This window comes from Xenopus tropicalis, chromosome 1 (assembly GCF_000004195.4).
Source record: "Xenopus tropicalis strain Nigerian chromosome 1, UCB_Xtro_10.0, whole genome shotgun sequence".
NCBI classification, from domain to species: domain Eukaryota; kingdom Metazoa; phylum Chordata; class Amphibia; order Anura; family Pipidae; genus Xenopus; species Xenopus tropicalis.
In genome coordinates, this window is record NC_030677.2 from 188,857,947 (window position 1) to 188,884,962 (window position 27,016).

Consider the following 27,016-nt stretch of genomic DNA (forward strand, 5'->3'; position numbering starts at 1 on the left):
AACTAAGTTTATACTAGCATTTTATGCTAATCTGGCACTTGTTCCTGCCTACTTTTGTACCTGAGACACTCAATGTTGTGCCTGCTGAAGCACACTCAACTCAAGGTTAATCCAAGTCCATCTCATGTGCTAAACTTTGCCAGGAAAATTCACCCTCTGTATATGATTTACTAACTGGAATTCCAGTAACTGTAGCAAATTGGTGGCACTTTTTACCTTTGTATTTCTTTAGTGAACAAATATCCAATACAGCACAGTGGAATGCCTATACCTTCCTTTTTGCAATTATTGGCTATAGGTGGCATTCTGTATATTCAGTTGGAATTTGAATCCAGAAAAATAACTGGGCAGACTTATATCAAAAATTAAATTTCTTATAAGAATCTTTATTGATATGAAACTTTCTTGAATTCCCCACAACCATGAATCTCCAGTGACACCTGCTGGCTAGTTATAACTCTCTGTATACAAACACACACATATATAATATACACATACACAAACAATATCGTGCTGATGGTGAAATTTACCAAATTTATTATGACTACTCTTTTTAAAACCTTTGTTTCATGGGACCAGGCCTGGCTCACAGGTGATGTTTGAGTTCATCCAACATGTGTCCAGTAGGGCTGGGGTCATGTAATATCAAGAATATACCTGCATCATTGCGCTTTCTCTGGCCTAAATCAAATATAGAACCCAGCATTGCACCACTCACACAAAGTGTATATACAAAACACTTACTGGGGTGCTACCCGTCTCCAGTAGCGGTCAATTCCATTTTTAAAATACAAGACTGCGAGCCATCTGACGTTTACATCCAGGGAATGATTTGTGAAAATATTCTGAAAAATAAAAACAAAACAATGTTTAACATGTTTTCCTGTTTAAAATGCAACCAAATAAAAGAAAAAAAAACACATTTTTAAATCAATGGCTTCCAGTTCTGTCTGAATGAATACTGATGTAGAAAGTACAAGGAGGCAATTGAGGGTTCCTTCTTGCATGTTATAGGTCTAACTGCATCTTTAAATAGAAAAATTAGAAGAAAGGATGCACTCTGTGTTAGGCTTTACAGTCTACCTGCACTTAGATGATAAAATAAGCAATAAATCAGAGTCATAAACTATGTGCCACCCTTGTAAAAATAACCTTTATTGGTGGAAAATGAAAAGGAATACCTTGGCCTGAGACAAATTAGTGCCACTCATTAATGCTCACTTAAGTGTTTCAGTGGGAAGCAGGGACAGGAGACCAAATGCATTTCAAGCCAAAGCAAGTAACAGCCAACAAAGACAGAATTTTCAAGATGATATTGACTTGACCTGGCTTCATTCACTCCCCCAGCTAGGACTACCATCAGTCTGGCCCAATAACAACTAGTTAGGCCTCTGGCATCATACTAAAGGTAAATTGAAAGGTGAACTACCCTTTAAAATTGGAAAAAGCAACAGAATGTGCATTTTAAATTACTGTACAACATACAATAAACCTTTGGTTACCACTAGATCCCTCAGATGAACTTTAAATGTGCTGAGGATGAATGACATTTTTTATGGAAGGTATCTTTATTGGAAGCATGTGTCTTGAGAATGGTCAGGGCCAGACTGGCAATCTGTGGTTTCTGTAAGATGCCATAGACACTACTTATTGGGCTGGGGGGGGGTGCTGCTTGGGCCTCTGTGTACTTACAATGCCAGGGCTTATTTTGATTCTCAGTGCAGACCTGAGACTGATCATACTGGGTAATATAAAAGAGATAACGGATAAAGGCAGAAAGGCAAGCAGGGCTGTGTACTAGATATCCCCTTCACATGAAAGTTTCTGCAGTATCAAAGACTCGACACAGAGAATTAAGAATAACCTTCATGTAAGATTTGTATTTCTTCTTGCTCAGACACACATGAAAGAAGATGCAGTTAGACAGCTACCTGCTTAGAAACTTTCTGCAGCCTTTGTAGCTCTGGTCAGCTCTGATTGCAAGAAGTATTGTCCTAAATGTTGGCAGCTTCCCTGAAGGGCACAAACAGCACATTGCAAGGGCAGCGAGCTCATATTGAAAATAAGCATTACTTTCTTTTAGAGCAAATACAAATAACCTCCTGCTCATAATATACGAGATCCGCTGTCCCACTAAGACACATCGCTACACCTTGTGCTCCTCAGTTGTCATTAAGCCGAGATGACACAACTGCCATCAAAGGCACAGCACTATGGGGATATATAACATTCAGGGTGCCTTCATTTATTGCCCCTATTCATTTTGTTGTCCCCGTTTACTTTATGACTCAGAGGAGAAATTTCCTGTTGTAGAAGAAGGCCTGCTGGCTGTGTAAATGACTAAGTACATCTATTAGCGCTTTCCTCAGCTATGTATCCGGGCATTTGTTTTACTAATGATTACAGGCAATACACAAATGTGTTTCATATAAAAAGGCTGTCAGCAACAGCTCTTCATTTATTTATGAGAAGGAACTAGTCATGGCCCATAACTATTTATTATTTTGCAAAACATAGAAATGCAGAAGACAGAAGACACCATTCTTAAAATTAAGACTGAATGCCAATAGAGCAAGATTAAAGGGATAAGTAAACTTTAAAATAAGTGAAGGTAAAACTGATGAGAGTGCTATTCTTAGCGCTTTTGCAACTTACATTCATTAGTTTTGTTTAAATCCAAGATATTAAAGGATAAAGTACTGTTAACTAAGAATGAATTTTTTTTACAATACACCACCTGCTGATCAGTTTCTGACCATGATATAATCAATAAAGTTGTCAGGAGAAAGGAAGAGGGCTGATCTTGGGTGACCAGTTCATTTGAAATTTCAGAGACACATATATTAAATACATGATTGCATTTAATACAAACTGCAATTAGTTCAGCTCTGCTATCTGGATTTTTTATGCTTTGAATTTTCACGTGATCTGGTCAGCCTAGGCTAATCTGATATTCTTCTGGTTAGGAACGATGTGAGAAAAGTTATGAGGTTTCCTATATTTTTTCAAACCAGAACAGCAGGTGGCGCTGTTATAACAAAATTTATTTATATTAACAGTACAGGTATGGGACCTGTTATCCAGAATGATCGTGACCTGAGGTTTGACTGATAAGGGGTCTTTCCGTAATTTGGATCTCCATACCAATCATTCTGGATAACAAGTCTGCTTAAAAATCATTTAACCATTAAATAAACCCAATAGGACTGTTTTGCCCCCAATAAGGGGTAATTATATCTTAGTTGGGATCAAGTACAGGTACTGTTTTATTATTACAGAGAGAAGGGAATCATTTAACCATTAAATAAACCCAATAGGGCTGTTCTGCCCCCAATAAGGATTAATTATTCCTTAGGTGGGATCAAGTACAAGGTACTGTTTTATTATGACAGAGAAAAAAAGGAGTATGTTTTAAAAATCCGAATTATTTCCTTAAAATTGAGTCTATCTTTCTGGATACCTGTACACATATGCCTTAATATCTTGATATTTAAAAAAAAAAATAATGAATGTAAATTGCAAAAGTTCTCAGAACAGCACTCTCATCAATTTTATATTGACTTAGCTTTTAAAACCTTTTACTTTAGGTACAATATAAAGAAGGACCTATGATCACTCATGGAAAGCAATAAGTTAAAAAAGAAAAAAAATTATATATATATATATATATATATATATATATATATATATATATATACACATATAAACACACACAGTAGTAAGCAAGGATCCAACTTATCAACAGCAACCCAGAGCACAGTTTGGAATGTGCAGTGTCACTGACACTCAAAAGATCACAAAATGTGAATCTGGGGAGCTGCTGTTGATGCTGTCAGATGGCTTCTGGAAAGCCACAAGTTGCCCATTTCCCCCATACAGAAATTTGAGTACTAAAATATCCAGAACTAAAAGATCACCAAACATTAAAGCACGCCATTTAAACACAAACAGTAAGTGACAAAGCAGCTGGCAAGAGAAGAAGGCACTGTCAAGTTAAAATAAGATAAATGAACCAATTGTACTTAACTGAAAGTCAACAGGGAGACAGGACTGCAGTGGAATGACACAGGATACAACATTTCATCAGAGTTTCTATTAACCCCTTTTTCACAATTAACCATCATAAAATATAAACTTCTTGATTGCGCCCCATTGCGAGGCATAACATTAGGTCAGGGATGCCCCATTAGCTCATTACAAGGTTAGAACCATATGATACCGTTTTGTATCAACCATTCGGCAATAGTTTCAAAATAGTTTCAAAAGCAAATTCTGGGAACGAATTCCAAACTCCAAAAAAAAATCCCATTTACATGGGTTTATCCTATAGGCTAAAGCTCACCCACTGGGTTTTAAAGCAGAAGCCAGGACAATAGCTGATCAGATTCCCAACTACAGACCGGTTTCGCCTTTCTTAAGGCTCATCAGTGTTCTACCTAAGCTGATAAGAAAACCCTGCGCTACACTGATGATCCTCAAGAAAGGCGAAACCGGTCTGTAGTTGGGAATCTGATCAGCTGTTATCCTGGCTTCTGCTTTAAAACCCAGTGGGCGAGCTTTAGCCTATAGGATAAACCCATGTAAATGGGATTTTTTTTTGGAGTTTGGAATTCGTTCCCAGAATTCCTTTTGTTTAACAGATGCTTTTGAAATTATTGCCGAATGGTTGATACAAAACGGTATCATATGGTTATAACCTTGTAATGAGCTAACGGGGCATCCCTGACCTAATGTTATGCCTCCCAATGGGGCACAATCAAGAAGTCTGAAAAGCACTTTATTGCAGTGACACTAATCTACATTTACATAAACTGTCTCTAGCCATTGGCTACCAGCCAACTTAGATCAACTGTTATTCTGAAGTTTGTTCTCCATATGTCTTGGTCATTCCACTCATTCATGTTATACTATGCCACTTTCAATATGCCGTGCAAACAAATCCTTTGTGGCATATAAAATAAAGCAAATGCTAACCAAACTTTATTTGTGGAAAATATTATATGGCTGTATGCTTGTTAGGTTTCTGAATAATCCGCATATATTATTCTTAGTGCATATTGTTCCATCTCTCCTTTGGAAAAACTGGACATGGGGCAATGAAGGTGCACTATAAATTCTCACCAATAGCACAGTATAAAATCCAGGCTGCGTCTCCCACTGTTTGAGCTGCTCCTCAGCTGGTTTCAAAACAGCGGAATCTTGGCTGCTTGCCTGCATCAACACTTGTAGCACCACACCGCTGGCACTGTTTAGATCCATGAGAAGGCACTGTAATGTAAACGACACACAAGACCAGTAAATTCTACAGTCAACACATTTTTAACGACAGAAGCACTAGTTCACAGAGATAAATTGCAGGCTTATTTCCCACGACCATTTACTTATATCTTTACCGGCTTGGCCACAGGAATTTCATTTTCTGCACAAATGTAATCGTTTAGCTGAAATGTAGGTTGATTTCTTGCCTGTCCCTTCCATGATTCAATCTTTAAAATGTTCAATCAAGCTACTTCCCTTATTGAGTTTTATATGATGTATACACTAGATTTCCAACACCATCAGCAATTGTATATATATATAGAAATAAGAAATTCTATAATTTCATGGATAAGAAGCACTAGGATTTCCCAGGCCTTTTTTTCTTACTATGTTAAAACAGTTAAACAGTTTTATGGTGGGTTTAGATCCCCTATCAGATGCTAAATTGCAAGTTTTTGTGGTACATACAGTATTTTGTTAATGCTATATTACATGTATTCCTATACTGACACCTAATGGTCACCGTATGTCATTACAATGACACTTGTTACAGTCCAATAGACAATATTACCTCATTTTTGGCCCCTTACATTGTTTCCCTTTACACTATCCCTACAATGCCATTTTGACAGTCCCCTCCCCCACTCTCAGGGGTTTGTTTAAACTATCCCATCGCTGCACTGTATCTATAACCCTGAACAAAGAGAAAGCAAAATGCCTTTATACAGGTTTATTCATAGATGTCTGGAATGTGTTCGTCTTTATAGGCAGTGGAGAGAAAATGTTGCACAAGGTCCAAATGAATCTAGGCCTGGCGGCCCAGTACATTAAATACGCAGAACTTGCAGTACATGGGATTTTATTGTACAGTGCTGCAGAATATGTTGGTGCTTTATAAATGTGTTAATATTCATAATAAAGGGGTAGTATGCAGCAGATGTATACAGGGCCACCATAAGAAACGTTGGGGCCACACACAATATATTTATATTGGGCCCCCCATGAACACAAGCACACAGTACCAAAATGTTGGCCAAGCCCCTTGTTTGAGCAATATAAACAGCTGCTAAAATAAGCAGTTCATATAAATAGTTAAAATGAATAATTGGGGGCAGTGGAATTAACCTTACGTTTTTTAATTCATTGCTGGTCAGTAGAGTTTGTCCCTGCAAAGCTTCTCTCCTTTGTCTTTTGCTTGATGCGCAAGTTTCTTAAGTTTCTAAGTAAGTTATGTAGTTTTCTAGGCATTTTTACATAAACTGCATAAGTTGTGGCATAACTTTCTATATAACACGCAATGTGTGTAACTTTTGCGACATGACCAGGGTCCCTTAAAAAATAAGTTTTCACCGGGCACAGCTTTACCCCCTCTCCCCTGCCCGACGGTGGCCCTGGCTGTACATACAGCTTTATATTTCCAGCTTTTTCTTCCAATGGCCCTCCAATGGATTTGTATGGCTCCCAGCCTGCTTATGGGCACCATAGACTTCTTTGAACAACAATATTTTTATGTAACCTGGCTCTTTAACAAGGGGAAAAACAAATAATCACCCTTTTACACAAAGAAAGCTAATTGCACTGTTCAGCACTTAAGGGCCTATTTATTATGCTGTGGAAAATGAAATTCGCCAAAAAGAAGATTTTATGTAAGCTAACAGCGCAATATTTACTAAGTCCCCAGGTGTGAGTGCCCTGCAGCCCCCAGCATCCTCCAGTATAGAATCAAGGGTCAAAGTATTCTCAGGGGTATATTTGTCATGTTGTGTAAAAAGTAGAGTAAAGCATTACTGGTGATGTTACCCAGAGCAACCAATCAGCAATTAGATTTCAACAATTCGAAAAGCAAAACAAAGCATCTGATTGGCTGCTATGAGCAACATCACCGGTAATATTTTACTTCACTCTATACACAGTATGATAAATATACCCCTAGTGTTGCAGTTCTGCAAGATTTGGGCTGCTGAGGTACCCAGACCCAGGGCACTATATAGTGTGTATTTTCCTTTGTGAATCAGTTGGTATTTCTGCATTAAGAACAATTTTATTTGATGCACTGGTACCAATGTTTGCTGCTAAGTGTTGTTTTTACCACTTGGGACCAGTTAAACAGTGGGACAGCTGGATCCTGCTCCTGTGGGTGCTGGGGCTGCCGCTGGGCACCAACATGCCGTGGGGCAGGTACACATAGCCGCGACAGGGACAAGTACAAGGAACGCTTTTTGGGGCCCTGTTTTTATAACAAACCGGCACCACTTTGCCTTACTTTACTTTCAGCAACTGCCCCCTTCCCTTATACACACACACACACTAATACCCCCTCACACAAATACACACACACACACAAATACACATACATACACACGTACAAATACCACATACATAACATAACAACACACATACACACACACAAACATCCCACCTCTGCTCCCCACTCACTAGCCTAGCCTTACTATACACACTATTCCAGTGTTACAACTTCTTCACAGAAACCCTCTCTTCCCAAACAGAAAGCCCATTGCTACTAGACACACTGTCCTATAGTTACGTCTCCTCCCCTTACACACTATAGCAACAGGCTCTTTAATGACGAGGTGCCTGTGCCCCATGTGGTCCCTGCTTGCAGCCCACCATAGCCTGCCCCACCATAGCCTGCCCCACCATAGCCTGCCCCACCATAGCCTGCCCCACCATAGCCAGCCCACCATAGCCTGCCCACCATAGCCAGCCCACCATAGCCTGCCCCACCATAGCCTGCCCCACCATAGCCTGCCCCACCATAGCCTGCCCCACCATAGCCTGCCCACCATAGCCAGCCCACCATAGCCTGCCCACCATAGCCAGCCCTGCTGTAAGTCCCCCACACACAGTCAGTCCGGCCACTAATGCTCCCCTCACACAGCAGCACAGGGCTGGCAGCCTATAAATCCGCAGCAGCAGCTAGCCAGCAGGGCATAGTGGTGCCAGTAAGTTGTCCCGCACAGCCAGACCCTGAGGAGAGCAAACTCTCAGCACTCACCTCCAGCCCTCACTAGTAGCTCCGAGCCCCACGCCGGGCAGCCACAGCCGGAAGTATCGCGGGATTTGGGCCACTGGCTGGGAAGGAGGGAGGAGACGCGCAGCTTCGGGCTCCCCGCTAGTGCAGAATTGCTGCTCCCATTGAGATGCTGAGAGTTGTCATTCAGCAATAGCCGGGAGCTGAGGCGTTAGAACCCATACCATGCGCTGAGCCCAAAAACTACTGTTAGCTACAACACGCCCTGCCGTATTAGTCCGTCACTAAAAAGTCCACACACTTCCTAGGCTATGTAGGAACGCGTTCTCTATCGGGAACTACAACTCCCGTCAAACATCGGGTTCAAAGAATTGTGTCGCGCCGCCGTTACGTCACTGCTCTGCGACCTTAGGCCGACACCACGTTGGGGGCTAGTAAGTGGTACAGTAACAGGGAACATGCCGAAAGTCAGAGCGGAGAAGAAAACACGGAGGCATCAGGAGGTTAAGAGTCAGGGTAGGTGCTTATGGGTACTGGGGCCACAGCAAATATACTGTGAGTTACAGTTCTGTAATAGTGTAGGGACTAACTAAAGCCTGACAGCTCAGCCTGAACCAGCCAACACTCCACTGTCACACTGTCACACTGCCTCACTCCCTTGCACAGGTCTGCTTTTTTACCTTTTTCTCAGGACTGTGTCACAACATGCAAGGCATTGTGGGATTGTAGTCTTGTTTGGAGAAGAGCTGACTATCTATATACGATGTTGTAATAGTATGAATAGTCAGGGAAAGCAGAGTTGGGAATTGTAAGACAGACAGACACTGGTTATAACTGCAATTAGACTTACAAACATTTATAGACATATAGATGTATGTATGTATACCTTTATTTATAAAGCGCCACAAGGGTACGCAGCGCTGTGTATATAGATATCTGAGATGTAAGGTTTCTGGCATTTACAGTTCTCAAGTGCAGCCCATAAAATGCAAGTCTGAATAGTTGTGCCGTAACAACAATAAACAAACACATTATCTGAAAAAAAAGGTAACAGATTTACTTTAGAGAAATGGCACTGAACACAAGGCTGCAACAACAAAAAAAGCAAATGGCACTCAGGGCTTCAAACAAGGGAAAAAACCCTTAAAGTATTTTTATTGCGGAGGTGCAACGTTTCGGGGCAACGTGACCCCTTTATCAAGCATCATGCTTGATAAAGGGGTCACGTTGCCCCGAAACGTTGCACCTCCGCAATAAAAATACTTTAAGGGTTTTTTCCCTTGTTTGAAGCCCTGAGTGCCATTTGCTTTTTTTGTTGTTGCACCATTTTTGGAGGGTGCCGATCCCTCCAGCAGTGTGCACCGGGCATACAGGTTTGGAGAGCTAGGGTGTGCGGCTAAGGTCTCTGTGGTACTGAACACAAGGCTGTCAGTGAGGCCTGAAGAGCATCAGTAGAGCAAACTAGGAACTTCTGCTAGACCTGTAGCACACTTTACTCCTCTTATTGCATTACTCCCATTCAGACTGATTTATGTAAATGCTAATGCAACTCATTTCTTTACTCATTTCTGCAGTTCTAGGGTTGGCCTTGTGACTTTGTGTCATATCAAAACATTCTTAGATTAAAACTTTCCTATTCAGAGGGTGGGGGCGTTAGTTTTTTTAAATTTTTTTTACATAATTTCAGTATAAGATGCTATTAGGCAGTGATACATTTAATATAAAAAAAATTAGGACCGCTGATATGTATGTATGTCTTTATATATAAAGCACTACTTGTGTATACAGCACTGATTTTCTTTGTGATTGTTTAGGGGTTTTGTTCAACACTGGACTAGGACAGCATATTCTGAAGAATCCCTTGATTGTGAACAGCATTATTGATAAGGTTGGTAATGCAAAGGCAGTCTCTTGGATCATTACATTAGATAACACCTATATTTAATTTGTGCTCAGTAAATAGGGGTTACATTTAAAATTGCGTTTAAATAATCAGAGCTGTGGAGACGGAGTAGGAAGCAATTTTGGGTATCGAGTCGGTGTTGGCAGATATGTACTGACTCGGACGTCTAATAGATCTAAATTGTAATGAAAACAATATATCTTACTATGTCCTACTTCACACATTATAGCCATAATAAAGTACTTATTTGCTGTATATTCTGTAGGAATAAAGCCCAGAGCATAGTTTTTTCTCTAGTGTGAAGTCCAGCTTGAGCTATTATAACCTTATTGTTTTCATTATTTGTCATTTGTTTAAACTTTAGGTTTAAGGAATGTTTGTAGTTTATTTAATAAATAAAATGCCACAATGACACATGCTTAGTTATAGATTTAGACCTTTGAACAATATTCTCATTCATGTTGGCAGTGACAGGCAGAGCCAAGACTAAAGGTAGGCAGAATAGGCACTTGCCGAGGGCACTATGCTGGGGGGGTACTAGGCTTTGGCAGTAATGAAATGCCTTGTATGTTGTGTACTTTTGATCAGCATGGAAAATACATTAACATATTAAAAACAGGAGTTACCATATACTAAGAAGTCGAAGGATTTATGTACCGACTCCACAACTCTGTAAATAATGCATGGATGGTTTATACATCTGCCCCTCCTTCCCCCCTGTACCCCAGTAAGAAAACAGATTGTGAGCTAATGCCACACAATGGGCTGTTTCTCAACCTACATATAAGCACAGGCCATGAAAACAGCCCCACCTCAGGCACACAGAGTAGATTTTAGTGCTGAAATGCATACATGTGTTTTGCCGCCAGCATAGCAGCAGAAGCGGCTGTGTGTATAAAGCCATAGTTATTACTTTTCCACTGTCCCCTAGGTCTGTTGATATTTGTGTGTTTGCGACTTTACTCATATCTTCTCATTTTGCTTGTTAATTTCAGGCTGCAATAAGACCTACAGATGTGGTGCTTGAAGTTGGCCCCGGTACTGGTAACATGACCATGAAGCTGTTAGAAAAGGCAAAAAGGGTAAATAGAAAATTTGTAACAAAACTCTATTTAAAAAGGCTTTCAGATGGAACCTCCTTAAGTTTATTTGTCACTAAGTTACCTGACCATTATCTTAATTCTTGGTCCCCTGTATAACAATTTTTGATCAATCCTTCTTCAGTAGGCTTAGAGGTAGAACAATTTATTCATATAATTTGTGAGCAAATTACACAACCAATCTTTGCTCTACTTACCAACAGATTAGATTGTTCAGACATTTACCTTGTGTGGCAGGCTGTAGGCATTGTGAGAGTATAATAAGCTTGTGTGTCGTGTGTATATCACTGATATCTGGTGGGGAAGCAAGAGCACTTTTGGATAGGTTTTTAATTTACATTAGATGTAACGCACTTAAATGCTTATTAATAATCTGTTTATTGGGATTAGGAAAAGTAGCTTTTTTGTTTTAAATATATATTTATGGTGTTATTCTTCTAAAAAAGGTGGTTGCTTGTGAACTTGACACACGCCTTGTTGCAGAGCTTCAAAAAAGAGTCCAAGGCTCGTAAGTGTATTATGTTAATAACCTATTATAAGTATCATTTGTCATGATTGGTTTGTTTGTATCATAGTAGCTGTGGTTGAAAAAATAGTTCAAAGTTCAACCTTTTCTCCTAGCAAAACTTATCTACCTGCTAGTTTACCATTTGTGTAGCACACTCAAGGGGCGTAGGCAAACAATTTTCATACCATGTGCTTGTGTTCATTGGGGGCTCCAGACTTTCTGATGGTGACCTCGTGTACACTAATAGTCTAACATATCTATGCTAGAAAGTGCAGTTTTAAAGTCTCCCAAAGTCTGAAAGGCTAAGCTTCATAGTTTGAACAAATCATACATAAATGCCTAGGAAAGCATGACCTGAAGCAGGCAGTTCATTAAGGAAGTGGAAGCAGTTTGCCACTGATGATTGGGCTCGTGACAGGAAGCCTATTTACATTTTTACATGGGGCAATGAATGTCACTTAGGTGTCATTTGTTGTCTTGTTCACCTTTACATAGCAGTAAGGCTCAGATAAATCTCAGAGGATTCTGAAGCATTTAGGGGTAAATTCCTGAGTTTAATGAAGGTTATGATAACATTATTAAGCATTTCCAGAGTTTCTCTCAGTAAACAAGGTTCATTTTACATCTCTTTCATCCAGGGCAGTTGCAAGTAAACTCCAAGTCATGGTTGGCGATGTTTTGAAGACAGACCTGCCTTTCTTTGATCTCTGCGTGGCTAACTTGCCTTATCAGGTATTTGGTGTGCATGGTTTGTAGCTAAGACTACAGGTGTTCCTTCTCTGGAGGAGGAGGTGCCAGTCGGTGGGAGGTGTTCATTTGGAGATATGTTTAAAAACATGTTTCTTACAACCGCCACCAAAAACAATATTGTAATACGGAGTTTTTTTTTCTTTTAGATTTCCTCCCCATTTGTTTTCAAACTTCTTCTTCATCGACCATTTTTTAGGTAAATATTGTTTGCTGTGTTAGAACTCCAGTAGCAAATCTACTTATAATGGCCATTTTGGTTTCAATGAGCGCGCAGAGGGACTTTCTAAAATAGCATGTTTGTGGTTTAAAAATCACATACTTTCCTCTCTCATTCATTATTATTTAGAACATATTTATCACACAGCACTGGCCATGATATTGTATAGCAACATTTGCTCTAATTTTGTAAGTGAGCTAGTCAGTTGTTTCCACTCTGACTGCTCTAGGGCAAGTAAAGCATAATGCTATTCCACTAAAGCTTTTGTGGCTGTTTATGTTCTCAACTGCCCATGAAGAGTCGGTGATTGTACTTGGTTATATTTATTGGTATTTATCCAATTCCCAGGTGTGCGGTGCTGATGTTTCAAAGAGAATTTGCACTGCGCTTGGTGGCCAAACCTGGAGATAAACTGTACTGCAGGCTTTCCATTAACACTCAGCTCTTGGCTCGTGTTGATCACATCATGAAAGTAAGCCAAATCTTTTGTTTGTGTGTGTATATATATACATGTATGTATATTTAGAGAGAAAACACTTTTTCAAATGCATTCCAATATTTTGTACTGCAACCAAGGCATTGCTGAATGTGCTCTGTAAGCCTAAGTCTTTATGAGGTGATTCAGTTGCCGTTAGCCTATTTGTAAAAAATTATTTATTTTTATTTTTTTTGAACATTCACTATAGTTTGGGTGCATGGATATGGATACAATAGAAAATTACCTGGAGGGGCTTTGTGTACCCTAATTGATTGACTGACGGCAGTATATGGGAGAAAAAAAACCTCTACTGCTAGAAAAGCCAATGCAAAACAAAACCAATTCACACTGATCAGTGGCAGTCATTTGGTTTATTTCAGTATGGGAGAGACTTTCTTGTTTTTGTTTTTTTTTTGCAGAGTGTAACCCACTTTGTAATGTGCAGCCAGCCAGAGTATTTGAGAGACTTTAGGGGAAGATTAGCTAAAAGAAAATGTAAGGACGTTATGCACCTCTATGAATTTATCATGATATTTGTTTGTTTTGTCATACAGGTAGGAAAGAATAATTTCAGGCCCCCTCCAAAAGTTGAATCCAGTGTAGTCCGGATAGAGCCCAAAAATCCTCCACCTCCTATTAATTTTCAGGTAATGTATTCTTATAGGGGGTTTAATACATACATGTGTAGCTACCTTGATGTGTAAGACAATATGCTATTGTATTTATTATTTTATTATATATATTATTATTAGGGATGCACCAAACCCACTTTTTTGGGTTCGGACGAATCCCAAACTGAATCCTAATTAGCATATGCTGATTAGGATCGGAAGGGGTTAAAAAAAAATTTTTCACAGCCCATTTGACCCTTTCTGAATTCTAATTAGCTTATGCTAATTCTGATTCTGTTTGGCTGGGACCGCAGATCCGGCTGAAATCAAATCCTTAAAAAATAACGGAATCGTGCATCCCTAATTATTATGGTAGTATATTTCTGGAGTTCACAATTATTCTATAACTTAAACATGTCTGCATACTGATCTGTAGCGCTGGAGGGCTAAATACTGTATAGACATAAGTATTTCTGGGTGTCCATAACAGCAGGAAGCCCAGGAAGGAAAACCAAGTTTCACTTCTATTTTCTGCTTTTTGCAGGAATGGGACGGGCTGGTCAGGATTGCATTTGTTCGAAAAAATAAAACCCTTGCAGCAGCTTTCAAGTAAGTGATGCTTCTGGGTACAAACTCAGCCACTTGTTTCACTGGATGATATCTTTCTTTAACATAGGTTTATATTAGATGTCTTGTTTTTCATGGTTTCTGATTTGTTTTGTGTAGAGTTTTTATCCTTAGTGGTATGAAAGTGCATTTCACCCCCCGGATTTGGGTTTTTAGTCAATGGCAGATGTTCCTTCCCTTCCCTGATCCGTCTTTTCCTTCGAAAAAAATGGGAAATGTTAGAGTTTAAGTAAATCTGCCCCCAAATAAATATATATATAAACCTTGAACCCAAGAAGTCTTACCACTGTAGGGTGTTTATTAAAAGCAGAGTGCTATGCTATTAAGAGACAACATAGAACTGACTTTTGCCACAACAAATTTAATTGATTTTTTTGGGGAAGCAAAATTGCGAGTTTCTAAGGCACTTAAGTGTTCTGCCAAACAGATTAGAAAGTACATACCAATAGTAAAGTGGTATGGGCATTTTATTGCCATTAATCTAATTCTAAGACAAATCGAAGAGACTAAGTGTTTACCTTTCATAGGTAGTAATGGTATTTCCCATCCTCGGAGAGACCATTTCATTGATATTTTGTGTGAAAATTCTCTTGATGTTTGTTATTATAAGGATGAATATAAGTACAACATTGAGCTAATGATACATTCTCTGCTTCTCAGATCCACGGCTGTGCAAGAGCTGCTTGAGAAAAATTACAAAATCCATTGCTCGCTGCATAATATTGTAAGTATGAGTGTGTGCAGCTCTGTGTCTCTGGGAATTATAATGCTAATGCTACACTGGCAGTGCACACTGTTACTGTGTAGGGCTGATAAGTCTGTCACAGGGCTGTGGCAAACTACAACTTTACAATGGGAAAAAATTTTTACACCAGCACACCCTTACCTCCTCCAGAGAATTACTACTTGGTGCACAGCCTAGAGAGTCGCCACTCTCCACACAGTCCGGTCAAAATATTTCAGCCAGCACAACAAGTAAAGTGCAAGCAGGGCTTGGCCCCTGAGTGTTTATTCAAAAAGCAACGTTTCGGGGGCGTGCCCCTTCGTCAGGCATGGCTGAAATATTTTGACCAAACTACAACTTTAGCCAGCGTCTATCTTGGAAAGGATTGTAAAGGATAAAATACTCATGGGGGGAGGTAACAGACCCCTTTATTGTCTATGTGGCTTTTATGGCAGAAGGCACTGAAACACCAAACACAGATAAGATGCAGCATATGTAGCTCTAATGCCCCCTGGGATGGCCACAATGAAGTAAAGCCAAGTTCTGTATCTGTGTGACTCTTTTTGTATTTAACAGTCGGTGCCAGAAAACTTCAGTATTGCAGAAAAAATTGAAGGAGTTCTCACAGAAACCGGATTCAGCGAAAAACGTGCCCGTTCAATGGATATCGATGATTTTATGGCGTAAGTCTTTCTTCACTGTGTGCCCTAGGAAATACCCAGATCGATTAACTATCTATTAACTATTAATATATAATATTTATATATTATATTTTTTTGTTTTAGACTCCTTCATGGATTTAATTCACAAGGAATCCACTTTACATAAGCACCTTGGGACTCTCCGCTGACCCCGGCAGTTTGGTGACAATGGATTTCTGTCACAGGGAGGAATCGGCCACTGATCTTGCAGTTTGTGTAGAATGGTTCTCATTTGTACAGTTTCTCTTCCACACTACCTGCACATTACTGTTGTGAACACTGAAATAATGTGTGACCTGAAATGTAAAATAACTTATACAAAGCCAAGTCTGATAATGTCTGGGCAACACAAGGAGAGGAAATAGAAATTCTGCTTGTTGGCTACAAGCCAATTGCTTACTTTTTCCCCAGACCAATGCTGGATTTAGTACTGTGACCCATGCATCATTTTGGTCATTCTCAATGCTCAGTTTCAGCTTCTTCAGACTTGTACATGGACCCAATAGTACATTTTGGGCTACTGGGCACATTGGAGGCTAGAAAGCCACAAGGGTGCATTGGGAGAACTCTAGGTAAGAAAGGTCCCTGGCGCCATTACAATTTTTTCCCAAACAGAAGCACCAGTCTGGGGGAAAAGTTTTCTGGGTGGTTCACCTTTAAGTTAGCTTTTAGTTTGTTATAGAATGGCCACTTCTTAGCAACTTTTCAACTGGTCTTCATGCTATTAAAATTGTTTTTGGATTATTTGCCTTCCTCTTCTGCCTCTTTCCAGCTTTCAAACGGGGTTCACTGACCCCAGCAGTGGCTACAATCTTGAGGCTACAATATCATTGTTATTTTCTAATATCTTTCTATTTAGGCCTCTCCTCTTCATACTTCAATCTTGCACATCACTATCTAGTTGCTAGGGTAATTTGGACCCCAGCAAACATATAGGTGCTATAAACTGGAGCATTGCTGAATAAAAAGCTCAATAATGAAAAAAAACACAAATAAAAAAATGAAGACCTATTGCAAAGTGTCTCAGAATAGCACTCTCTATACATACTAATAGTAATGGTGAACAAACCCTTTAATATGCTGGGGAGTGTTTAATATGTCCTTTGATTATGGTTTCTTGCTATTATTTAACATACAATCACAACTATTTTATCCAACTCTCGGACAATATAACCTATTTATAAACCAGGTTTACTTTCTCTGTATCTTTTCTAAATATATATACTGTATATTTCTATGTAAGGGAGCTGCAACATTGCTGTACATCTACTGAACGATTGATTCTTGCAAAGATTTGAAGCAGTGTCCCCAGAGAGACTGGATAATGATGGAAGTGGCTTGGCTCTTGCTGGCTGTAAAGAGAAACACAACATTTAAACAAAAAATCCTGCAGACCCAAGAGCAACAATTTTACTCAGCAATAAACGCACATCTATGCAATGTGTTTGGCTCCAGCTTTCAGCTGCCATAGCATGATTCCACTCACTGTGATAGGGGCAAGCAGGCATGCTTATGGTGGGCAATTTGAGAGCTGGTACAGGTATGGGATCCATTATCTGGAAACTCATTATCCAGAAAGTTCCAAATTACGGAGAGGCCATCTCCCATAGACTCCATTATAAGCAAATAATTCTAATTTTTTAAAATAATTTCCTTTTTCTCTGTATCAATAAAACAGTGAGTTTGTACTTGATCCCAACTAAGATACCATTAATCCATACTGGAGGCAAAATAATCCTATTGGGTTTCATTAATGTTTAAATTATTTTTAGTTGACTTAAGGTATGGAGATCCAAATTACAGAAAGAAACTCCAGGTCCCGAGCATTCTGGATAACAGGTCCCATACCTGTATCATAAATCGTGAGCTGCCCTTGAAAGTGCAAAAAAGAGGATTTGTGGGGAAATGTAGCCATTGAAAAAGTCATAACGACAACCGCATCAGCCCATTTCTGGGCCAAGCGGTCACCGGGACATAGGGAGGTTAAGTGACTTCTGTCCAGGGGTCACAAGGGCGTAACCTGTGGTGAGGCATATTTCTAGCTATGGGGGGATTAGAACTACTGGCTGGCTGGCTTAAGGCGGGTGCCTTGACCACTAGGCTACGCTTGCTCCTCCCGCTTGTAGGATGTTTCTTTCGTCCACATGTCAGCGTCATATTGGCAGTTGGCCTATCCTAACCGACTGAATGAAATGAATGATTGTAGCGCAGAGAGGGAATTTTTTAGAAATGTGAAATTTACCACATTTGAACAGGTTTGCAACCTGTGTCAGAAGATACCCCGCACAAGGGTATAAGTTTTACCCCCGGGGCAAGAGAGGTCCCCAAATTTGCCCCATTGACTTATGGGGGCAGGGGGCAATTAACCACAGTTTGTCGTAGACCAATGAATGAGGTGTCAAACCGTGTGGCTTATTCGGGAATGGGGTGCTATGACTTTTCTGAGGGGTGGGCGGTTAATTGCCCCAGCAGGGGACAATAATCCTCCCATAGACTTAACATTGAGACCAACTTTGACTGAGTCCTGCACCGTTTGTCGTAGACCCATGAATGAGGTGTCCAACCGTCCGGCTTATTCGGGAATGGGGTGCTATGACTTTTCTAGGGGATGGGCGGTTAATTGCCCCAGCAGGGGGCAATTAACCACCGTTTGTCGTAGACCCATGAATGAGGTGTCAAACCGTGCGGCTTATTCGGGAATGGGGTGCTATGACTTTTCATGGGGGATGGGCGGTTAATTGCCCCAGCAGGGGGCAATTAACCACCGTTTGTCGTAGACCCATGAATGAGGTGTCAAACCGTGCGGCTTATTCGGGAATGGGGTGCTATGACTTTTCTGAGGGGTGGGCGGTTAATAACTCGCAAATTAGGACTGCTTGTGGCAAAGCCAAAAACTGACACCAGGGTAGATGGGGTTCACATAGGGGTTCCTATATCCTGTGAAGTTCTGACTTGTGACAGGATCAGCCTTTCCTAAGAGCCCGCTCCCCAGCCATTGGCTGACTAAATGGACAGGAACGTTTATGACAGATTCTTTCAGTAAATCATGTAGTGAGAAAGTCTTTCGCACTTCCGAACAGTGGGGCTCAGCACGCCGTGTAGTTCACACTCCCGAGATGCGATGCTAGCACGTGTAGTGTCTGATTTCTTCTTTCTGGATGTGTTTGTAACAGGACTGCAGAGACAAGAGCATAGGAACCATTAGTGCAATGTGAGAGGGGTTTCTTACCTGACCCCACATACCCCCGGGCTGGTGCAGTTCTCTGCTAACTGGGGCACTGACCTGGGGTATCAGGTAAGTGATTACAATAACTGGGGGGTGCCTAACATTTTGCACCCCCAAGTGACTGTAATGTTCCTTCTCCTTTAAAGAGATATACCAAGGTATTTTAGATATTTCGCAGCTCCCCGGTCTAAAAATTTCATTGTTACTTGACTGATAACAATATAATTATCTGTGCATGTCTGGTAACCCGTCAGTGCTGACGCTATCGATATTGGTCGGTCTGACAATCAGGCAGGTATAAAAATTTAGACTGTAGGAGATCGGCCCTTGTATGGGTCCCAGTGACCCTAGTAAGCAGCCAGTGGTTCGCTGTAGTGCAGGGCTCCCCAACCTTTCTTACTCGGGAGCTACAGTCAAATGAAAATAGACTTGGGGAGCAACACAAGCACCATAAAAGTTCATGGATGAGCCAAATATGGGATAAGATTAGCTATTAGGGGCCTCTATGCACACTATCAGCTTACAGGGGGCTTTATTTGGTAGGAAATCTTGTTTTTATTCAACCAAACCTTGCCCCCAAGTCAGGAATTCAAAAATAACTCCCTGGTTTGGGGGCACTGAGAGCAACATCCAAGGGGTTGGGGAGCAACATGTTGCCCCCGAGCCGCTGGTTGGGGATCACTGCTGTAGTGGGACTAGGTCCTGCCAGCCTGAATCATTTGAAACCTGGAAATACAGAATCCTCCAGTCTTCTGGCTTACTATCTCCTATACATCATAGAATCTATGCCTCTGGCTCTCAAGTACCCAACTGCCATCACCGTAATTCTACGATCTCTGGCAGACAAGTGGTTAGATGGCCGACTGGAGGGTGGATAGGAGAGGACTCGGGAAGGACTGCCTCTGTTTCATTGATGGGTAACAGTGGTTCCAGAAATATGTAATACAGACCTCCAGTGCAGTTAGTAGGAAATCATATATCCCTCCTCTGTTACTGGGATCCATCAGGTCACGGATGAAATGAATTTCTGCTCCGAGATGTTGAATGCTAGGAAACAAATATACAAGTTTATTCCTCTAGATATTAATCCACCTGTCACCCAGGCATAAAAAGTTGTGTAAATAAAGCCCTTTTCAAATTAAACATAAAACCCAAACTCATTTTTTTATTAACACATCAATAACCATTATAAAAGCAATTAAAAATCCCAGCTGTCGGTCATATATTGCCTGCCCCGCCTCTATGCCTTAGGCAGACAGTTACTTTCACTTTCCATTCAGAACTTCTAGATATTGCTGCACTCCTTACGTTCCCCCTCCCTCCTCACCATCTAATTTTTTAACCAGTGCATGGACATAGGTATCCAGTCCCCCCATTCTGGCACAGAAACAAGATTTGCCTTAATTAAGCTTGTCTTAATAATAGTGTCCACAAAATGACGCCTGCCTGCTTGCTGCAATTGTGACTTCCAAGGCTGACAAAAATAAGATTGTTTTATTGGTTGAGTAGGTTGTCATCTGTCATCAAGAGGCTAAAGGTGGCCATACACGGGCTGATTGTAGCTGCCGATATCGTTCCCTTGGATTCGACAGCTTATCGGCCCGTGTAGGGGCAGAAACAACGGCCATGCCGACTGATATCTGGCCTGAAATTGGCCAGATACCGATCGGGCAGGTTAAAAGATTCAGTTGGATTGGGGACCGCATCAACGAGCCGACTGTGCCATTCCCGCTGTAAGAATTCGATCGTTTGGCCCCAAGTTCGAATTAGCCTACATTTTCACGATATCCCCCACCCGTAGGTGGGGATAACGGGAGAAGATCTTGCCAAGCGAGCGGATCTTAACATGTATGGGCACCTTTAGACAAAGACCTTCCCCCTAGTTGCATTATCTTTTTAGTGCAGTACAACATAGAATTTGTCTGCCTAAAAAATCCACACTGAGCAAAATAGTTTCTTCTCTCTAGTTCTTTTATCTGTAGAATAATTCTGAGTGTCGTCTGGGCCTGGGAAGAAGTGAGGGCGGCTTCAGGACCAAGGCTACGGCTGAGCTACTCTCAGTTATATATAGGGGTATAAAAAGGCAATAAAGACACGTTAAAGAATATATATAAGAATGTCTCTGGGGCTGCTAAAATGAGAAGGAAAAAGAGAAAAAAAACCCCAAAAGACTTGTATGTAGTCGTGTTTAGTGCTAAAGCATCAACTTCCTCAGTCTGATGGTGGGGGAACAAGTTCCACCATAAGTGTAGATAGTACTGCAGTGCAGGTGTTGCCGGTACTTATGATGTCTTAATGTGGAGCGAGGACTAATTTCTGATGTTTGTGCTAAAATAAGTGAAAGCCCTGTAGATTCTAAACTTAAATCAGATGAGCAAGGAGCAAGTTTCTACATAATTCAAATTACTGACACTAATCAAACTATTGTATTACGCCCTGTATCACATTCAAGTAATGATGGCGTAAGAACCCTTCAGCAACTTCTTTACTTTTTAACTGTCTTTATTGGCATTTCACAATAAACAGTATGTTGAGACCAGTCAAAAGAGTACATTTTAGTACAATCATTAGAACAATGAAACAAAGAAGAGAAATATACATAAATGAGATCAAATACGCACCCAGGAGAAATATATACATTAATATGAAGTTATGGTATTATAATGGAAGTTGGTTAATAGCAATATTTGTTTTATATCCGAGTATATCCAGACCATAAAAACTTCATATGAGTTAGTTTATCTTATTCATTTTTTTTTTTTTTTTTAAATATTCTTTATTTTTGATTTTTGCAGATGTATAACTGGTACAGAAAGGAAGAAGGTGAAGGGGGTAAGGACATTTGTAATTAACGTCAATTACATTCAACATACATAAACAGGAGTTAACAATAAGACACTTCTATAACCTTGTTCTCTAAAGGAGAGAGCATTCTAGATTGGGGGTTGAACACTTGGGTTCCTAAGTCAACGGACTTATTCATTAAGATCATATTCAGATTTAATGAAATCCCAAGGAAGTGGAATGTCAGAGTCCCCATCAACAACCTGCTGAATTTGGAATATGTCTTTCTTTCTCCAATAGGGAATTAGTAATTTTCTCTCAGATTTATGTTAAAAAAAAACTCAATTCAAATGGAGAAAGGAAGGGAGAGATTGAGTAATTCCCTCCATGAAGTTTTAAAAATAATTTTCCAAGTAGCAAAAGAGTCTCTATAGAGGGCATTTCTCTTGGTGTCAGTAATGTGAATAAGTAATGTGTTCTCCCGTATCTAAAAGAGACTTAAATGTCAGATTGGTATAAGACTCTTTCTCAGAAAATATCTGCTTAACAGTCATAGGAAAACATTTATTTCAAAACCCATCAGTTAATAGAGTTTCTCCAGCAGAATCCTGCATTGTAATCTGTTTTTCCCATGGGGCTAGCCATATTCTTCATTTCCCAGGGTGCCACAGACCTGTGCACTGATAAACTTCAGTCACACTTAACTGCTGCACTGCAAGTTGGAGTGATATCCCCCCCCAGCAGCCGATCAGCAGAACAATGGGAAGGGGGCAAGATCCCAGTAGGTATCAGAATAGCACTCAATAGTAAGAAATCCAAGTCCGGCTTGGGACTCCCCCAGTGACACAATTCTTCTAGCATAGTTGGTGAGGGTTTAGGTTTAAACAGAGGGAACATTTTCTATACTAGACAGTAGTCACATATATTTAGTAGAAAGAAAACAGTAAAACAGACACGGAACACGTGATATCCTTTATATGTGTAAAGGGCACAGTGTGGGGCAGGTGATTTCACTTGGGGCAGGGCAGTCAGTGTGGGGGTTCTAAACTGTGTAAGGAAGTTCTGTTAAGGTCACAGATGTCAATTCCAAATGGGTAACATCTGTGAGTTTAAGCAGACTCATGCATAGGAAAGGCAGCCATACACCATGCACTAAAGAGATTCCCTTTAGAAGACCTGGTCCTCCAAACTCTGGCCTGCTCAGTCACCTGATAAACACAAGCTGCAGAGTAGTCCTGAACTCACACAAACTCCGTGAAGGAGTTACGAGTCCCTTATAGACATTTCATACAGGGATATTTTTCTTTTATGAGGATTTCACACACAGTACTGGAGCACGAGGTTCCACCAGGTTATGGCTCCTGGCTTAAGTCTCAGCTCTGGTCAGCACCAGTCACACAATGCACAACAGTCAGGGACTCTTTTCAACATACACACATTGTGTTATTACTTCTAACTTTGTGTCAATTGTGGATTGTATTTCAAATTTAAGGAAATACAAACTACAAAGGATATTACGATAAGATTAAGACAAACACACAAAAACAACATATTAGAAGAATAAAGACATATAACATATGCTACATTACCTGATCAAATATTACATATAATAGACTAATTATTTCTCTCATAGAATGTTCAAGGGCCACATTTAGCTTGTGGGCTTGTAGTTGGACAGCCCTATATTAACTTATATGTGTGAAGGGCACTATTAAGGTCTGAAGAATCAATACTGCCACTTTCTGGCCAGTAAAAGGCACCATCTTTCTCTTTACCCCATCTCACCTATGTATTAGGATATATTTTTTAAGAAAACTAGGGACTAAAGACACATATAGGCACCTCAGAGCAAGACATGGAACCCACAGTCTCTCTGTCAGAAACATTAGAGAGGGAACCAATCTGGGCTTCATCACTGGTACTGTGTCTTTTGCAAAAATTTTCCCTGGGTAGGTACAAAGCTCTTTTAAAGGCATTTGTCCAGTTAGACTATTAATATCATCTAGACATCGAACTATCTTTTAACTCAGTGATGTCCAGCTTATTACATATAATGGACTAATTGCCCCTGAGAAATAGAATATATTTGGAGGGACACATTCAGCCTGAAGGGCGCTATCAAGGTATCGAGAATCAATACTGACACTTTCTGGCCAGTAAAAGGCAGCATTTTTCTCTTTATCTCATCTCACCCATGTCTTAGGCCTGAGGAATATGAGGGGTTTTCACTACATAATAATTCTAGCATAGCTGCTGAGGGTGTAGATCTAAACAGAGGGAACATGTTCTATACTAGACAGTAGTCACATATATTTAGTAGAAAGAAAACAGTAAAACAGACACGGAACACGTAATATCCTTTATATGTGTAAAGGGCACAGTGTGGGGCAGGTGATTTCACTTGGGACAGGGCAGTCAGTGTGGGGGTTCTAAACTGTGTAAGGAAGTTCTGTTAAGGTCACAGATGTCAATTCCAAATGGGTAACATCTGTGAGTTTAAGCAGACTCATGCATAGGAAATAATGTTTGGAGAGTGTGAAAACACTCATATACTCAGCGCTTCTCGGTGATAGTCCATATAAGTCAAAATCTCCAATATTAAGGAGTGTGAACGTGTGCTGCTTCCTCCTGGTACAAGCTCCCCTTCAGATGAGCCTCAGAATGTATATGCAGAATGTTGATGGAAGCGCATGGAAGTGAAAATAAAATATATATAGTGTAACAACGTCAAAAATAAATCAACTATAATATAAAGTGAATGCTTAAGTAAAACACCACTAATACGTGTGACCCCAACTCTAAATATATGTTCAAACTGCTCACCAGAACAGCAAATCAAGAAGCATATAGGCCACACACAACTGGGTATTTGATTGAAGTGGGATCCAATTCAGCAACGTATATAAAAATGGAAAATGGAACATATATAGTGTGAAACTGTTTAATAAATATAAAAGGCCCTGCGCTCTGCAGGCTACTTACAGTACAGAAGTAATATAAAAGCAATGAACATATGAAGTGTCCTCAAAAGCTCGACGCGTTTCGCGTGCTAAACTGCACGCTTCCTCAGGAGCAGTTGTAATAAAACATATAAAAAATCGAGTCACAGTAATCAATCTTTAAAGCATTGTAATCAGGCTGTAAAGTGGAATCACCGGAGCAAAACCGGAAGTGCATTGATGACACGTTAGAGACCTTGATTTTATATATATTTATTTATACAGTGCCCAGTCTGATCTTAGATATTAACCTTTTATAATTGTGGGTTAACCCTTTATAATTGAGGATTTACTATATTTGTTTGTATTCGCTATACTTCAGGTCAAGACGTGTCTCCATGGGGACTGTTTCCGCCCTGTAGTGGGATCCCGCATAACTTAATACGTGCCCTATACATAGCGCACACGCCGGGGGTGGACGCGTCTCTATGGTGACCGTCTCCATGTATAGCAGGGAACCGCGCACTTGTAGCGCGTTTTTTAGATATCCTATACACTTTCGTTTACACGTTTCCATGGTTACCTCTCTCCCCTGAGTAGGCTACTGCGCACATTGATGCGCGTTATACTAGTCACCTTGGTTACCCGACATGTTGATGCGTCTCCATGGTCACCTCTCTTCCCCTAGTAGGCTACTGCGCACAATGATGCGCGTCATACTAGTTACCTTGGTTACCCGACATGAGTCTCTAACGTGTCATCAATGCACTTCCGGTTTTGCTCCGGTGATTCCACTTTACAGCCTGATTACAATGCTTTAAAGATTGATTACTGTGACTCGATTTTTTATATGTTTTATTACAACTGCTCCTGAGGAAGCGTGCAGTTTAGCACGCGAAACGCGTCGAGCTTTTGAGGACACTTCATATGTTCATTGCTTTTATATTACTTCTGTACTGTAAGTAGCCTGCAGAGCGCAGGGCCTTTTATATTTATTAAACAGTTTCACACTATATATGTTCCATTTTCCATTTTTATATACGTTGCTGAATTGGATCCCACTTCAATCAAATACCCAGTTGTGTGTGGCCTATATGCTTCTTGATTTGCTGTTCTGGTGAGCAGTTTGAACATATATTTAGAGTTGGGGTCACACGTATTAGTGGTGTTTTACTTAAGCATTCACTTTATATTATAGTTGATTTATTTTTGACGTTGTTACACTATATATATTTTATTTTCACTTCCATGCGCTTCCATCAACATTCTGCATATTCATGCATAGGAAAGGCAGCCATACACCGCGCACTAAAGAGATTCCCTTTAGAAGACCTGGTCCTCCAAACTCTGGCCTGCTCAGTCACCTGATAAACACAAGCTGCAGAGTAGTCCTGAACTCACACAAACTCCGTGAAGGAGTTACGATTACCTTATAGACATTTCATACAGGTCTTGTCGTAGACCCATGAATGAGGTGTCAAACTGTGCAGCTTATTCGAGAATGAGGTGCTATGACTTTTCTGAGGGGTGGGCAGTTAATTGCCCCAGCAGGGGGCAATTAACCAACTTTTGTCATAGACCCATGAATGAGGTGTAAAACCGTGCGGCTTATTCGGGAATGGGGTGCTATGACTTTTCTGAGGGTTGGGTGGTTAATTGCCCCAGCAGGGGGCAATTAACCGCCCATAGACTTAACATTGAGACCAACTTTAACTGAGTCCCGCACCGTTTGTCGTAGACCCATGAATGAGGTGTCAAACTGTGCGGCTTATTCGGGAATTGGGTGCTATGACTTTTCTGAGGGGTGGGCGGTTAATTGCCCCAGCAGTCGAATTTAGGCGGATTTCTGTTTGTGAATCTGGAGAAAGTGTTTTCCACCAGTTTTTCCACCACTTTTACTCCAAAAAAGGGCTCTCTCCACTTTTGTGACTTTCCCCACTTCTTTCCTATAACGTCTTCATTCCCAACACATGACCTTTGTTCCTGAAACCCAACAAACTGCTTGAGTGGCGCAACTTAAGTGTCATAAATTCAAACAAAACATGGGCCTTACGGGCCAAATAGAGCCAGAAAGAAAGTTATGTTTTTTATGTCTTGTAGGACATAGGGGTGCTCATTAAAGTAAAAAAGTAATTTTTTCTTACAGGGTACTTTGTGAGCCCTTCATTGCAAAATAGTTTTCAAGTGAAACCACCAC

At 40.5% G+C, this 27,016-nt stretch overlaps 2 protein-coding genes across 5 annotated transcripts in view; one reads left to right on the top strand and one right to left on the bottom strand.

Annotated features, from left to right (window-relative positions):
- The window catches only part of ipo11 (importin 11), a 115,366-nt gene extending 106,988 nt beyond the window's left edge, over positions 1-8,378 (bottom strand). For 3 of the 4 annotated variants that reach the window (XM_031901234.1, NM_001045658.1, XM_012964360.2), the window contains 3 exon segments: positions 8,276-8,378; positions 5,122-5,268; positions 745-845 (listed from right to left, as the gene is read on the bottom strand). In XM_031901234.1, the coding sequence (XP_031757094.1) occupies positions 745-845; positions 5,122-5,259 (239 nt within the window). In that variant the 5' untranslated portion in view covers positions 5,260-5,268; positions 8,276-8,378. 4 annotated transcript variants of the gene reach the window in all.
- Positions 8,379-8,670: 292 nt separating this feature from the next.
- Positions 8,671-17,329, top strand: dimt1 (DIM1 dimethyladenosine transferase 1 homolog). The gene is given in 12 exon segments (NM_001122722.1): positions 8,671-8,767; positions 10,066-10,139; positions 11,150-11,236; positions 11,701-11,762; positions 12,401-12,494; positions 12,659-12,708; positions 13,078-13,201; positions 13,762-13,854; positions 14,363-14,427; positions 15,106-15,169; positions 15,746-15,852; positions 15,955-17,329. Coding segments are annotated over 12 exon segments (921 nt in total). The 5' UTR covers positions 8,671-8,709; the 3' UTR covers positions 15,998-17,329.
- The last annotated feature ends 9,687 nt before the right edge of the window (positions 17,330-27,016 follow it).